General features: G+C 44.7%; 1 protein-coding gene across 27 annotated transcripts in view; it reads left to right on the forward strand.

Moving 5' to 3' along the window:
• OBSCN (obscurin, cytoskeletal calmodulin and titin-interacting RhoGEF) overlaps nucleotides 1–15,408 on the forward strand; it is a 1,809,553-nt gene that overhangs the window by 963,488 nt on the left and 830,657 nt on the right. For all 27 annotated transcript variants that reach the window (XM_085628811.1, XM_085628818.1, XM_085628815.1 and 24 more), the window contains 2 exons: nucleotides 10,466–10,624; nucleotides 11,738–11,915. In XM_085628811.1, the coding sequence (XP_085484937.1) occupies nucleotides 10,466–10,624; nucleotides 11,738–11,915 (337 nt within the window). The remainder of the gene's footprint in view (nucleotides 1–10,465; nucleotides 10,625–11,737; nucleotides 11,916–15,408) is intronic.

Consider the following 15,408-nt stretch of genomic DNA (forward strand, 5'->3'; position numbering starts at 1 on the left):
TTTTGCTTTTTTTTATGCATGTGCGCCATTAATGATTGCTTATGTGTAGGATGGTGTCACTTCCTGCACATAAACAATCATTAAACAATGACCATTTGCTACTTCAATGTGTGCCACAACACACATAGAAGTTACAAATCGCCATTATTGATTATTTATTTGCTGGAAGGAACACCTTCCTGCACATAAACAATCATCCCCATGGAATGCAATGCAGGCACCCTTGCACTATGGCGCAAGGGTGTCTGTGGTGGCGCTAGGCAGCTATTTTTAGCGCTAGGGAAAACACAAGGGTGCGCCGTATTGTTGTAAATACGACACATCCCTGCGTTTTGGAAATGGTGGAGTGCGGTGCTGTGAAATATGACGCAGTGCAATGTTCTGACATATCCTTGTAAATATGCCCCTTGATGTTCATTTTTGTCTGCCTTAGTGATAGAACGAGGACAGTAAAAAAAGGTCAGGGTAGCCAAAGAGCTTAAACTCTGCTCGAGATATCTCACCTATTGTATGGACATGACATGATCAAGGCCAAGACAATCCTCCACAATTAACCGTTTTTTTTAGGCCCAGGTTTAAGCCACACATGTAGCCATATTATCAGTGGACAAATTTGAAACACATCAGCAATATTGCCAGTTCTTCATGCACCATAACCAAAGCAACACATTATGGCATGGCAAGCAATCTTCTCAATAAGTTATTTTCCGCTGTCTGTATTAGTGATGCTGCGGTGTAACCCCAAACATCGCTCCTGTAGCAAAGTGTCCCTATTGACATGGTTACCCCTCACTTTTTGCCTGACAACTGATGCAACCTGACTTGATGTCCCCTGGGTCCCTGCCATTCAGGTTCCCAGGGCCTGTGTTCTTTCCCAAGACTGCACGTTTGTATCCACAATTGGCACATCCCTGGCCACAGGTAAGCCCCTTGTAAAAGCTACCATGGGCACCAACGACACTGTGACCAAGGAAGGCAGCTAAGAGCTGCAGCACCAATTGTGCCACCCTTAGAGGCCCTGCAACGTAACCCACATACACTGCCACCGGAGGCTGCGTGTTTTGGTGCAGAGAAAAGTAAAGAGTCGACATGGCACAGATCCCAGTGTGCCATGCCTGCAATCCACTGCCTATAGCCTAGGTAGGTCACTCCTCTAAGGTGGAGCCTAGCCATAGGGTGAGTGTACCGAGGCATGAGCCCTGTACCCCTCCAGTGTCTAAGTCCACTCTTAGACATTTTAAGTGTAGTAAAGCCATAAAGAGTATATGGTCTGGGAGTTAGTCATTACGAACTCCACAGCTCCATAATGGCTTTACTAAAAACTAGGAAAATTGGTAGCAAACTTCTCTCAGCACATTGAACCCACACTGATGTGGGATTTAATGTAACATGCACTCAGAGGGCATCTTAGAGATGCCCCCTGAAAATCGACCAGCCCAGGTGTGGTCCGTGAATGGCTGCTTGCCATTTGGCACTACCAGACCAGATCTGGCTAGAGGGCTTCTGCTCTCTGGGTCCAGAAACAAAGCCCATCCTGGGCAGAGGAGTGATGGCCCCTACCCAGGATGGGCTGGGTCCACCAAAGGGGAAGCTTCAAAGGCCTGCCACCTTCTGAAGCTGTCCATGCCATTTGCTGCCCCTAGCAACTGACTCCCACCGGTTCTAACCCCCACTTTGGGTGCGAGAATCGGCAGGAAATTCAAATTAGGAAGAGAGGTGTGCCCACCTGTACCAACACCACCCCTCAGGTGGGGGAGGCGAGGTGAAGAGCACATCTCAGTCACCTCCACTTGAAGATGAGGGGACACAGCTAACCAGGAAGAGGCTCATGCCCCCTCCCATTGGAGAGTGGCATAATAAGTGGTGTACCCACCCCAAGGAAGCGACCCATTGGTCCCGACCTGCACACCCCTTTAACACACCTCAATTTAGTATCTAGGGGTGACCCTGAACCTTGCCCCTCAGATTCAAGGAAGGAAGAAAGAAGGACTGAAGAGCCGTGCTGACCCAGGAAGAAGAGGACACCAACTGCTTTGGCCCCAGCCCTACCGGCCTGTTCCGACTCCGACCTGCCTACAGCAAAGAGACTGGTGCGTCCCCCAGCCAGCAGCCCCCAAGAGCCTGGAGGACTTGCCCTGCATTCCCTTGACGAACTCTGTCTCCCGTGAGCACCGGATTTGTTCAAGTCAAAGACTCGACGGTCCCCCAGTCCTGCACCACTCAGCAACCGGCCGCCATGGGCCGAGCCCGAGTGGCCCAACACCCCAAAGAGGTCTCCCCAGCGATCCTGGCCTAGGATCTGGTGACCATCGACCTCCCACACGCTTTGAGACGATTCCTGCAGCCTCAATCTGAAGGGCCGCCCGACTGCGACAGAAGGCGGTAAGAAGACCACGACAGCGACTGAAGCAGTCTGAAAGGTCAGACCGCAACTGTAGGTGGGTCAGAGAACTCCATCGCCAAAAGGCCTTCCCCGGCCTTGGGTGACCCCCACCGACGGTGTCCAAGCATTCCTCAAGATCCCAGCTTACCTCTCCAGCCAGTGGTCGCCTTCAGGAAGTCCACCTGCCCGAGCCTGCAGCCTCTTTTCCAAACCACAGATCTTCAATGGTTTCCATGGGGTCCCCGACATCGCCTTGGCACTCTGCACCTGGCCGCCCCTGTGCCGCTGGTGGTGCAACTCCTGTGCTGATTGTTGGACTCTGCCGTGCTGATCTTAACCCCAGGAGCTGTGCTTCCACACCTGAGTGGCAGTCCCTAAGCAAAGGCCACCCTATCCCCATTGGCTAACCTTGGGCCCTTGCACTCTGCTCCCGGCTGCCCCAGGGCCGCTGGTAGTGCAACTTGAGTACCCTTCTAGACATTGGGGAACCTTGGTCCTAACCCCCAAATTTCACCCTTGTAAGTCGAGTAGCTACGTCCAAAACCGATAACCCTGGTTACCCATGTATATAGATTTTCGGCCTAAAAAGTGCCTAAGTGTTGAACTGCATTGTATGAAGAGAGAAGTAATTATATTGCAAAGTATAAAAAGTCGTAATTACTTTGTATTTACAGATCCTAAGGTGTGGTATCTAAGCATACCACCCCCAGTATGCAAAGCAACCCAAATGTATTCCAAACGTAATAACTGTGCAATTTAAACCTATTTGAAAGCATTTACAAACCTGTAATGAACGTAATTCCAAGTACAATGACATTTCCTTGAACAGTCTTGCATTTGAAAGTATGTTTCATTTACATGTACCAAGTCTTGCTTGGTTCTAAAATAAAATATAAGTATACCTTTTTAATACTTACCTAATTGGTCTGGATTCTGTCTCTGAGTGTGTGTATCAGTCCTTGATTGAGTGAATACAATAAATGCTTAACCCACCCTCTGGATAAGCCTAACTACTCGCCCACACTACCACAAAGAGAGCTGTTAGTACTTACCTAATTTAGCCTCTGTTATTCCTCTGGGGACACCCTGGACTCTGTGCAAACTATGCCTTACGTTGGTAAAGTATATACAGAGCTAGCTTCCTACAGCCCCCACAAGACAACATTGAGTCACACTTAGCATTATATATTCTAATGATGGTGTTCATGGATTTGTGGCCTAATTTCTTTGCGAAGTCGAATACACCGTTAATAGCCTTCCCAAAAGTCAGTCTTTTCTGTATCAGTAAAGGGGTCCAGTTAAAATCTGAGTTGAATCCTATTCCCAAACAGGAGAACGACTCAATTTTACTGAAAGGGACATCTTGAACAAAAATGTTCCTGGATTTAGTGGCCTATTACCATCACATGGGATGTTTTAACATTGGTACTTAAAGCCAGGCTGTCAGCAAAGTCGGCAAACGAGTCTAAAAGTTGCTGTAAATCAATAACAGTTCTAGAAAGAGGAACAGCGCCATCTGTATAAAGCAGAGCTGCTATGGAACGATTCCCCTTGATATGGCATGTCCCTCCCTCGTTTAACTAAGACTGATTAAAGATGGTTAATATATAAAATGAATAAAACTGAGACTAAAATGCTGAGTGCATTCACCTCCCTCACAATACCTTACTGAGGTTGAAAGTAATTTTCTTGCTTGTTTAAAAATGCTTCCCAGTTACACAAAACACCACTATGCGGTGCTCTAATAATGCTGCCTTTCCTCTCCTTCTGACCGTGCTTGTATTGGATTTACATTAGAAGTTTGTCTGCTTTAAAATTCCATTATACTTACCTCCCAGTTCTGTTTGTTTTAAATAAAGAATGTACAGTATCCTAACCTGGATTTCCCTAAATAAATTCTGACATGGATGTGAGAAGGTGGCCTGGTATATGCTGTTCACTACTTAATGTGGGCACCTTGTACCAGTCCACACGACTTTTATGATGTATGAGGTAAAAGATAATCTTTAGAAAGCTATCCTAGTGGTAGCTGTGGAGTGCAGCCTTCAGGCTTAATCTTGAAGGAATGTAAAGCAGTTTGTTTTAGCAGAATATCACCTCCTAAGCGACTAAATGAAAGGAGAACCACACAGTACTTATATAAAAATATGTATTCATTAATATAACACTCTCTACTAGTCTCTATACGAGACTAGGGCACAAAGTACACAATACTGAATCAATAGAACATTCGTAAATAGCAAAATACACAGCTGGCTCCAGGGGGAGACTGAACCATATACTTAAAAAATGGTATAACAATAACAACTTGACTAGACACAGTGCCTAGATCACGTAGAATCGCTGGAACACCAAGGAACCACCCAGAGGAGTGACACAGGGAGCCCACAGAGGACGGGTGCAGTGAAGAAACTCGGACGCGTGCTCCGTACAACTCTATGGGAAAGTTGCGGTTGTAAAGTTACAAGTTAAGGACACTTCTAAGAGGACTTCGAGCAAACCCATTGGAACATAGGAGGTTCCAAGGTCAATCCACCAGTGAGTACCAAAGTATCCTTGTTACCTATGCCAGAGGAGCATGCATAGGGGTCAAGTGATGTCGGAAACCTTCGTCGCTTTCAATGGAGAGTTGCAAAGAAGTACTGCTGCCAAGAGAGTGGAAGAGTGTCCGGTGGAATCCAAGCCTGGATTCAAGGTGAGAAGAACCTGAAAGCAGAGGGGACAGAGTCTGGGTCACTTCAGGTGACCAGGGGCTCAGTGGTCAAATTCCCACCGATGTTGAGTGCTTCAGGAGTGAACATGGGTTGCTTGACTCTGCAACCACGGGGACCAGGAGATGTCGAGGACAACCAGGTTCCGGAGGTGAGCTGTCCCACAAAGGATGTCGAGTGCTGAGGGGTCGCTGTCCGACTGGAGCACCAACAAGCCTTGGCAAATGCAACCCACGTGGTCATAGGAAACAGGTTACGGTGTGGACCAGCAAGGTCCAGGGGACTCTCCAAGCACTGGAGAGTCAGGGCACCTCTGGAGCAACCAGGTAAGCCCAAGAACAAACAAGGTGACCCTCGCCAGGATCTACAGGCCAACGGACCGGGGTTCGTGAGGAGACCTCAATCAGGTTTGCAAAGTACCAGCCCACAGGACACTCGGTGAGTGAGTGCCAGATATCTTCGGTACAAGTACTGCTTGGCATCAGGACTACACGGAGTCCAATGTGCAAGCTCGGGAATCATCAACAAGCATATGCAATTGCAAAAGAACACAGTACACAGGGGTTCAGGTTTCACGGTCCCCACGAGGGTTACTGGTATCAGAATCACTGAGAGGGCAGATCGACCTCAGGGACATTCGGGAACCAACCTCCTGTGTTGCTGAAATCTTCTGAGTCCTCCGGAGCAGCAAACCGGTCAGGTGCGTTTAGGTGCCTGCTTTTGCAGGGGAGTAACTCCTTTACTGCAAGGGAGATTCTTCAGTCATCCAGCATCGTGCAGGTAGTCGAAGTACTTTGTTTCTTCTTAGCAGAATCTTGTCCAGGTAAAATCTAAAGTCCTGTAGTCAGGTTACCCACTTTATACCCATGGGAAGGGGTTGGAAAGATTCTGTGGACCCTCCTAGGGGAGGGCCAGGACAGAGGGGTGGCTACACCCATGTCCTCAGTCCAGATTTGACCAAGAGCCAATGGCTCCCAGAACTGGTCTGAGCTGGTCTATGCACAGGGACACCAAATGTGCCCCCAGGGCAGACTTTCTGCCACTCTCTGAGTGCACCCACCCAGCCCCAATACACTTAACCCTGTCTGGGAGGTGGTCACACCTCCCTGTGACAGGATGCCTATTGTCATGCCTTCCTCTACTCGAGCTTGGCTCAGCAGCAGGAGAGCATAATCGTGTCTGTGGCTGGCAGCGTCCATTTTGTGCTGCCCATGTCGAGAAAGCTGGTACAGGGTAGACCGGTGACCCACATATGTCCCTTTGGAAGGGTGGAATCATACCTCCCACACCAGTTACTGGTGTGGAGGTATGATTCCAAGGTGTTTGATACCAAACACAACATGTTTCTAAGCAGCTGTTTTAAAGTTGGCATTTACCTCAAGATTATAATGCACTTAAACATATATGTGTGGCTGCATCATAGACAACCCCAGAGAATGGTCTCCGGAGGCTGCAGAGGGGCTCTGCTCATGCAGAAGCACCTTCTCATGTAAAACCCAGTACCTTGCCTTCAGGATTGATGAGGCCTGCCATAGGGGTGACTGATAGGTTTTTAAGTGTAGTGATTTAGATAGATATAGTGAACCTACATCTTAAGTAGCTGGTGCAAGCACCAGCTTACACAGGCTGCTGTAGCAGGCTGGTCGTGTCAATTTGAATGGCCTCTCATGGGTGGCATAATACATGCTTCAGCCCATTGGAGGCCTCTGGGGTACCTATGCCCTGGGTACATGGTGTACCATATACAAGGGACTGATAAAGGTACCCCAGTATCCAATCTGGAGTGTACCTAAAGTACATGCATATCAATTTGAGGGAGAAAGCAGATAGACTGGGGCCCTGAATAGCAGGATCAGAGTCAGACTAGTCCAAAAACAGTGTGACATCAGCAAAAAGTGGGGTTAACCATAAGAAGCAGATACTACTTTCCTACAATGGATATAGCAGGAAAGCATATGAATGGTTAATGTTAGGGAATACATACTGCGTTGTGCTTTCGTCGATACCTGTCGTGGATTGGCATGCTCATTACGTCGCGCCTAGCGTTGCAGCGCATGCGCTGCTCGCTTTGCGAGGCATGTAGTATTCATTATAGCATGGAAGCTTCGAGGAAGGTCAGCCCACTCTCCGCTCATCTTTTTCATTGGCTTAGGTCCTAAATGCTGCCTTCCGATTGGTTTTAGGCTTTTTAGTTCCTCCGCATGACAACCATGTTGTCATTTGTATCCTTCCATGGCTACTGGCCCCTTTACTCCGAACACTATTTTCTTTCCTGTCTTCCCCCTCTGGCCCCTCCCGCAGTCCGTGACTTCTCGGCCCCCCACCCCTCCACTCCCGTTCGTGCCTTCTTGCCAGCCCGCACTCCCGTTTCCAGTGCAATAGGTCTCGCGTAAATGCAAGTCCTATTGCATTGCAAATGCTTGTTTTTATCGCGGATGTCCAAAGATTGCCTGATGGTACAGGGACATTTGCCTACTTAAAACCAGATGGCGTGTTTTGAATAGAAGCGGGCGAGATCGGAGAACCGGTGACGGCATCTCTCCATGGGGTACGGGGGTTCACACTCTCCTGGGACCTGACCGCTGATGAACTAGTCGGTACCGTGCGCCATGCCGGCAGTAGGTTGCTTTTAAAAAAAACATTTTTTTAGGAGCTTCTTGTTGACCGAGACCCGGGGGTTTACTACAGTTTTGGGGGAATGTAGCTCATAAAAATATCTGCCTAATACTTTGCTAAATGAGGCGCTTTCTGCGGAAGGCTGTGGTTTTCAGCTCCTTGGACACTTGCGGTTGTAGGTTTGAGGAAGTATACGGAGGTCCGCAGTTTATGGGGTCTCCCAACGGAGGCTCTGTCTGTGCGTGAGAGATGTAGGGGCTGGCGAGGGTCGGAGTGCTGGACGCTTGCCAGTCCTAAGTAAGGGTAGCTGCCGTGGTTGGTTTGTAGGACCGGGCTTCCCTATGAGTTGGGGAGGGGAGGGGGATGGGGCCTGAGGGTCTTCTTGTCCCCTGCCTTCCTCCTAGCCACTGTGAGTGGCAGCCATGTTCTGGGTTCCCTAGCGGGTTCTCCTCCCCCACCCCACCAGAGTCAGCAGTGGCAGTGCTGTGTGTCATGTGCAGAGAGTCTTGGGGGGGGGCCCTCTGTAAGGCCTGGGGTCCTGGTCCTCCCGAGCTGCCTGTGCGAGTACACATTGTGCACCACACGTGACTGGTGAGGTTTGCCTGGGGGTTCTAGTTCCTAAACTAGGTTATATTAATGCAGATTAACCACATCGCTCTTTAGAGAGCCTGATCTCTCCTTACCCTACTCTATTTTCTTCTCAAGTCCACTGACCCAGTGTAATTGTGTCTATACTTTACTACTATTGAGTCACTCTCTGGTAAGGTTTATTTGCCCCCATCTCTGTCTGTGTTTTCCATCTATACTCCCCTCCAAAGCTCGGTCTCTCGAGTTTCTCTGCACTCAAATGACCCAGTCCCTGTTTAATCGAGTTTCTGGACCATTCCAGTCCTTGTCTTCTCCTATGTAAAGTGTACTTGTATAGTGCTTACTACTCCTGACGAGGCGTTGAAGCGTTTCTATACATCTAGATTTTCCAGTTAATAATATTGTATATATGGCTACTGGTTTTGTAAATCATGCATGATGTACTTAGGTCTTGGCGGAGTTTCATCTTCTGTTGTACGCACCATATAGGCAAGGCCAGACCGCAGTATAGGGACAAGTGTACTAATGAAATGTCATCCCGGACTCTTTAGAAATGTAAATAAATATACTAGAAAAAGAATTATAGAAAATAATTATTCTAACACAAATCCAATAATCCTTTGGCAATAAATAAGATATTTATTCAGATAACCATAATATAATTATTTTCTGAGTAAAATAAATAGCTAGTCTTTGGCGAGGACGCATTTCTATAAGTGAAACAAGCTAGAAAAGTGTGCACGTACAAAAAGACCTGAATGGGGACTCACAGTTATTATAAGTAGTTAGAAGTCATAATTCCTGCTAAAGTAATAGATGAAGAGGATATCCTCAAACTGACTGTTAGCCTGGCGATGTTTCAACCTTGTAGACATAGTTTTAGGATCATAATCAGGAGTAAAGAAATGTAAGCGCTTAGTAGCTGTAATCTAAGAAGAAATAAAATAGATTAGTAATTGAGGACTACTGGGCGAACTTGAAGGGATGAAGACACAACAAATCCTACTGTCCATGAGGTGAGGAAATGCTCAATAAAATATTGAGGGTTTCAATGGAACACGTTTTACTGGAGGACATAACAAACAAGCATTTGCAATGCAATAGGTCTCGCATTTATGCGAGTTTAAGCATTGGCATTGTAAATCACAATGCCTTTTATTTATGTTTTAAAAAGGAAAACAAAAATAAAAGGTATTGTTATTTGCAATGTGAATAGCTCAAACTTGCGTAAATGCGAGGCCTATTGCATTGCAAATGCTTGTTTTTTTTTACTCATTACGTGTTTATTATTTTATACTAACTCTAAAACAAAATTGATATGCAAGAAAAAAAAATTGTTCTGTTTATGGATTAAAAATGACATTTTGTATCATAAATGCATTGCTATGATTTTTCATTAGAATACCACCCTATTGTTTATATGACTGTCTGATTGGCCTAACTTTTGAAAACAGGAAATATCTTTTACAACTTTGTATTAAAAATATTTTTAACTCATGACAACTTTTATAATATTACAACCAGCAACTGCAAACTCGAATCCATTTTTACTAGCAGTCTCAATCACCCCAGATTATTTTATTAATCATAAACCTAAGTTTAAATAATTCTGTTGAGGTCTCCATTTTCCTATGCTTTTGCTTTCTTGATTATCGTTGTGGGAAAATCCAAGTAAAATGAGTCCCCCTGTGGAAAGTTCTGCTTTCAACTTATTTTCACTTTCATCTACAGAGGATCAGGTGCAGAGTCTAAATACTTGGGCTAATGGCAACCATATTTGATGTTCTGTACCTACACGGACATCAGCATTTCCTTAAACTGTTCCGGTGCAATGTCCTTCCCTCCCACATGTTGATTGAGGGGGGTTTCTTAATAGTTGGTAGACAAGAGCTTCTGCGAGAAACTAGCTTTCCTTTTCTATTTCATGTACACTTTCCCAAAAAACAACATTAATAACAAATCTTAAAATCAAAGAGAGTAGATGAAGGCTTCTGCCACTCACAGGGGAAGATTAACACTTCAACAATGCAGGAGATGACATATTACATGAGAAAGTCTTCGGCAAATAAATAGGGAGCCAGAATTGGACTGTTGGCTATTGACTAATGTTCATCCCTTATGTGTGTGGCCATGCTGCAAGTTCACTGTCTGTATTCTTTTTTCCAAGGGTCACTTCATTGTGTGGGAGGGGGCTCCTGGAGCCCGGATGGCTTGGAAAGGTCACAATCGACATGTCTTCCTCTTCAAGAACTACATTCTGATCTGTAAACCCAAGAGAGACACCAAGACGGACACTTACAGCTACATCTTCAAGAACATGATGAAGGTCTGGAGACAGCTGTTTACATATATCACTCCTTGTAGTCCACTAGAAAATCTATGACTGTCTCTTTTGTGTTAACACTGATAGGATCTGAGGTATGGTCTCATATTTGGTTTTATTTAACACTATGTGATTTGGGATCAAGGCGTCACTGAGATGCAGATTCTTGCTTTTTGTTCTATTGAAATCAACCCTTTTCTTTGCTAATTAGTTTACTGCTCCCAGCTGGTATTCAGTTGAGCACTTGTATGCAGTAAAGAAGATGCAGCTCCTAGAGTTGAAGTAAGACAGGAGAACTTCAGGTTATTGTTGAACCTACGACAGACAGAGTGCCAAGTCCTCTGAGCCAGAGGCGGCCCTGCTCAGCAGGGAAGCACCTGCCATATTAAGATAAGATTTCCATGGTGAGGAGTTTGCTGTAGAAGTGCTTGCTGAAAAAGTGAGAAGACTTTCAGGGAAATTGCAATGCTGAGCAGTCAAGCATGTCATGGTGGACTGTTAGACATTGTTTTAGTTTCTCAGAAACAAACCCCCAAAATTGCAAATATTCTCCGAGTGAATTGGGGGTCATTTTTCCTGCCAAGGACTGCCATGGCTTATGCTGCAGACCTAGGTTGGAAAAAGCTACATTGGAATGCCAACCCTAAAATGGGATAAGCCTTCTGTTGTAAAGCAGGCAGTTCTGTGGCAGATGAACTTCTGGTGGGTTGTTTCTGATGGAGGCAGTCGAGGCTCCACTGTGAGAAACTAAGTGGTCCTCCACCTCTACATGGGTCAAGGGGACTGCAAATGTGTCGGAATCAGATAACTGTCGGCATGGAAAATTTTCTTCTACCCTCAGTCAGCACAAAAATCTGTGACAATTGAAAAATAATTAAAAACCACATTGCATTATGAACGTACACATGGGTTTCTAAACAAGTGTGTCTGTTGTGAGATGCTCTAAAATAAAACTACAGAATGTGTAGCTACATTCACTATGCTATGAATGCATGAATAAATGAACTACCAAATGGAGTTGAGTGACTATGTGTTACACATTGTGAGACACCTCACTTCTATGCGGACATTGGTTCATCCTCTGACTCATGCCTGGAATCTTTCTATCCTCCTCAGCTGACAAACATTGATGTGAACGATCAGGTGGAAGGAGATGATCGGGCCTTTGAGATCTGGCATGAGCGGGAAGACTCCGTTCGCAAGTACCTTCTTCAGGCCCGTACCTTCATCATCAAGAGCTCCTGGGTGAAAGACATCTGTGTCATTCAGCAACGCTTCAGCCTCCCAGCCTGGAGTGAGTATTCCACACACTTCCATCCAAGAAGAACCTGAGGGGACACCATTCTTTTTTAGCACACAGTTAATCCCAGAGGGTTAACAAAGCTAAACCAAACATCATTGTACCACCTGTTGTGGAAAGGCAAAAGGTATAGAATTATAGAGGGGTAGCTGTGAATATTGATGCTGTTTTTCACCAAGGGATTCTGAATGGTATGAAGTAGACAACAATAGCAACGTCTATGATGTTACTCAGATGTGGAAAAACATACTCTTTGCTCACAGTTACCATTGTATAATTTATGTTATGATTGTCTCCCCCACCTTACTCCCTTTCTCAGGTGAGTAGTGAAGGAGTGGAGAAGTCTTAAGGGAGTCGTGTACAACCAGGACCTCATTACAAAAGGCCTGTAAATTCCGATGAGCCAATTATCTGAAGTTATTTAGCCCATTGGAATTATACTTTCTGTATGTTTCACTCAGATATTTTGGTTAAAAGCAGCTACAAACTCCATGTGCAACCGTAAAGGGGTAAAAGGCAAGGGTAGGATTGCAGGAAGTGGTAGAGTAACACTTATTCTTGCATGTTATTACCCTACATATCATAACACCCCCTTATTTCCATATCCCCAGAATGTCTAGGACCCTGCGTGACAGGAATTCAGTGGATGGTAAATAATGGTGATTTTGGACCGGTCACTCATAATGAAGGTGTTGCTGTCCTGCCACCCACCCTCACCACATTTAGTATTAGATGTCCCTCTCAAAATAAAAAAAATGTGACCTGGTGTCCTGTTACCACCCGCAGACCAACTTTAACATTATCCGCTTCTCCTCAATGAACTATTTAAAAAATGCCTGGTGTTGTACCATCCTTACTTGCAAATCCCTGTAACATCCATCCCCAGTACAAAACAACCCTTATCTACCATCCTGCCACTGTTTTCTTCCTTCCTTCCATTCAATTACAAAAAAATGTACCTGGTGTTTGGCCACCCTCTAATACCTTCCTGTGCACAGTCCCTTCCAACCCAGCCTGTAGCCATGCTCTCCTTTGTCGCATTGAAAACGGAGAACCCGAGCCACCCTGAAAGCATCACTTTGGAACTGCTTTTCAGCACTGTCTCCTCTTTCCCTGTTGATGTGGATCTAAAGAGATCTGTGGCTGACATGGGAGACGGTATTTAATGGCAGAAGAATATCACCTGCTTTCTGCCCATCTCCCCTAGGACTCTAGATGTTACACATAAGAGCAGTGAATAACTGGGTTTCAAACCAAGCATTCTCACTAATGGCTTCTATAGGAAGCTATTCGCAAAATAGCAGTTCAAGTATTAATTTCCCTTATGGGGAAATGGCAAACACAGTGTTACATATGGACTATATGATAACACACAACTTTACTAATGTTAAAGAATTAGCAATGTTAGATGCAGGTCTGAGGATCAGAGAGTGGAGTCTGTGCAGTTGCACAATGGCGGTGTTCACTCACCTAATTGAAAAGCCGCAGGTGGCGGCTGTTTTGCAGTGTTGCAGAGGGTGTATGGTATAGAGTAGATTTAAATTTTTAATTGGGTAAATGTAACACCATAAATTTACAGCCAAGTCCAGTATACACATTTTCAGAGCATGAGGGAAACTGACATTTTGTTGATTGGACACACCTGTTTCTCTAACAAGATTATTTTTTAGATATTTGTTGCAGTCCTGAACCCCCTAGTGCCCTGTTATGGTTGCTCACTGATTGAGGTGCCTCCATTCCCCTCAGTGAAGCATCAGCCCTGCTGATATAGCTATAGTGTTACAATATCAGAAGCCTTAAATACAATATTAAAAATAGTTTATCAATTCCTGTTGATTCAACAAGTTGTGCTAGCCAAGAGTACGTACTGATAAAGCCTTACTCATCAAATTGTTAACAAACATTAAAAAACACAGTGATTATGAAAAACCTATAGGTCTTGACAGTGAAACCTGTTGGCTTTGTCAATGGCTTTTTGGGTGAGTTAGCTGCCACACAGGTGCACACATCTGCAGCAGCCATCTTGGGTTTGGGTTTATTAAAATATTTCAAATTCATTCAATGATGGCCTCCATGATGATCCATGGCAGCATTTTGTATATTTTAAGGAATGCTTGTCAAAGATAAAAAATTACTCCTGGAAACAGTATTATCACAATTAAACACCATTATTTTTAAACTACCTAAATTGCATTCAATCCAGTGCATCAATGGAGGACGTCTGTGCATATATTTTTTATGTAATGTTTTAATAGATGAGTTCAAAGAACGTGGTGGATTAATATATATCTGTGGTGGCAAACTTAGAATAGGTTTATCAATATAAAACAAACCCATTACTTTATATCCTCTACACATACACCAGCTTAAGGTGGTTAAACAACTATTCTAAGATGGCATTTGCCGATAGTGTGGCGAATGGCAAACATAAAAATATGAAGTTTGAGAGGGGAAGGGGGTGCCAAACGTGAAGGGGTGAGGAAGCAGTAGAGGAATGGAGGTGCGGACTATTTAAAAAACAAGCAGGGGAAGAAAAAAATGAGGTGATGGGAAGCACAATGGAGAGCGAGAGGGGTGGGGCCAGTGAAGTGGGAAGCAGCACGAGGGGACAGAGCAAGAAAATACATGCAATCCCCTGCAGTGCTTAAAGTAAAAGAAAAAATAGCTTCTTGAATGCAAGAAGTGTCAGCAGATGGAGGAAACAAGAGAACCAAAAACACCACTATGACACTGAAGTGCTCCTGGGTAGAACATACACATGTATAGAAAAGGAACTGAGGAGGCAACTGGGATAGAGAACAAGGCAATCCCGTCATGAGCAAGCGGCTGACCCAAAGTCCACTCTGTGTACATTTGAAACAACAGTTTTGGTCAACAGACAGATAAAGATGTCTGTAGCTCAAACTCTCAAAAGGAGTTAAAAAGATTTCCCATTGTTTTTTTAAAACTTATATGATAGTTGATCCTGTGTTTCATTTAAGTTATATCCAGTTTTTTGATGAAAATATATTGTCCACAAAGTATCACCATGGGTTATGTTACTACAGAAAAGCAGTTATGTTTATTTATTTTTTCTTTTATTTCATAATTTATTAGATTTTCACTGATACCTTCTGAGCTGGCTTGAAAGTATGGCAGTTGTACCTTCAAGCCTCTTTTGCTGTTGTCAAACTCTTTATTTCGCTGTGATATCACAAAGGGGATTCTCTTAGATTGTGATCAGTTGATTTTTACACAATGGCTCTTTCAGCACAGCTCCTTAATGGATCAGCTGTGAGGAAGTTGCTGATCCACTGTTCTGTGGAATTTCTGTAGTCTTAGCAGTGATCCTGTCAGTTGGCTTTTGAAAATGTGCAGCCTCTGAAAAAGTCTGTGTGGGTTGCCGCTTACGAGATGTCACTGTTATCCAATTTACCTCCTTTTGACAATGCATTCTACTGTAGCCCACATATGATAAGCTAGAAACAGGCAGCTGCACCATTTGTGT

This window comes from Triturus cristatus, chromosome 10 (assembly GCF_964204655.1).
Source record: "Triturus cristatus chromosome 10, aTriCri1.1, whole genome shotgun sequence".
Taxonomy (NCBI): Eukaryota; Metazoa; Chordata; class Amphibia; order Caudata; family Salamandridae; genus Triturus; species Triturus cristatus.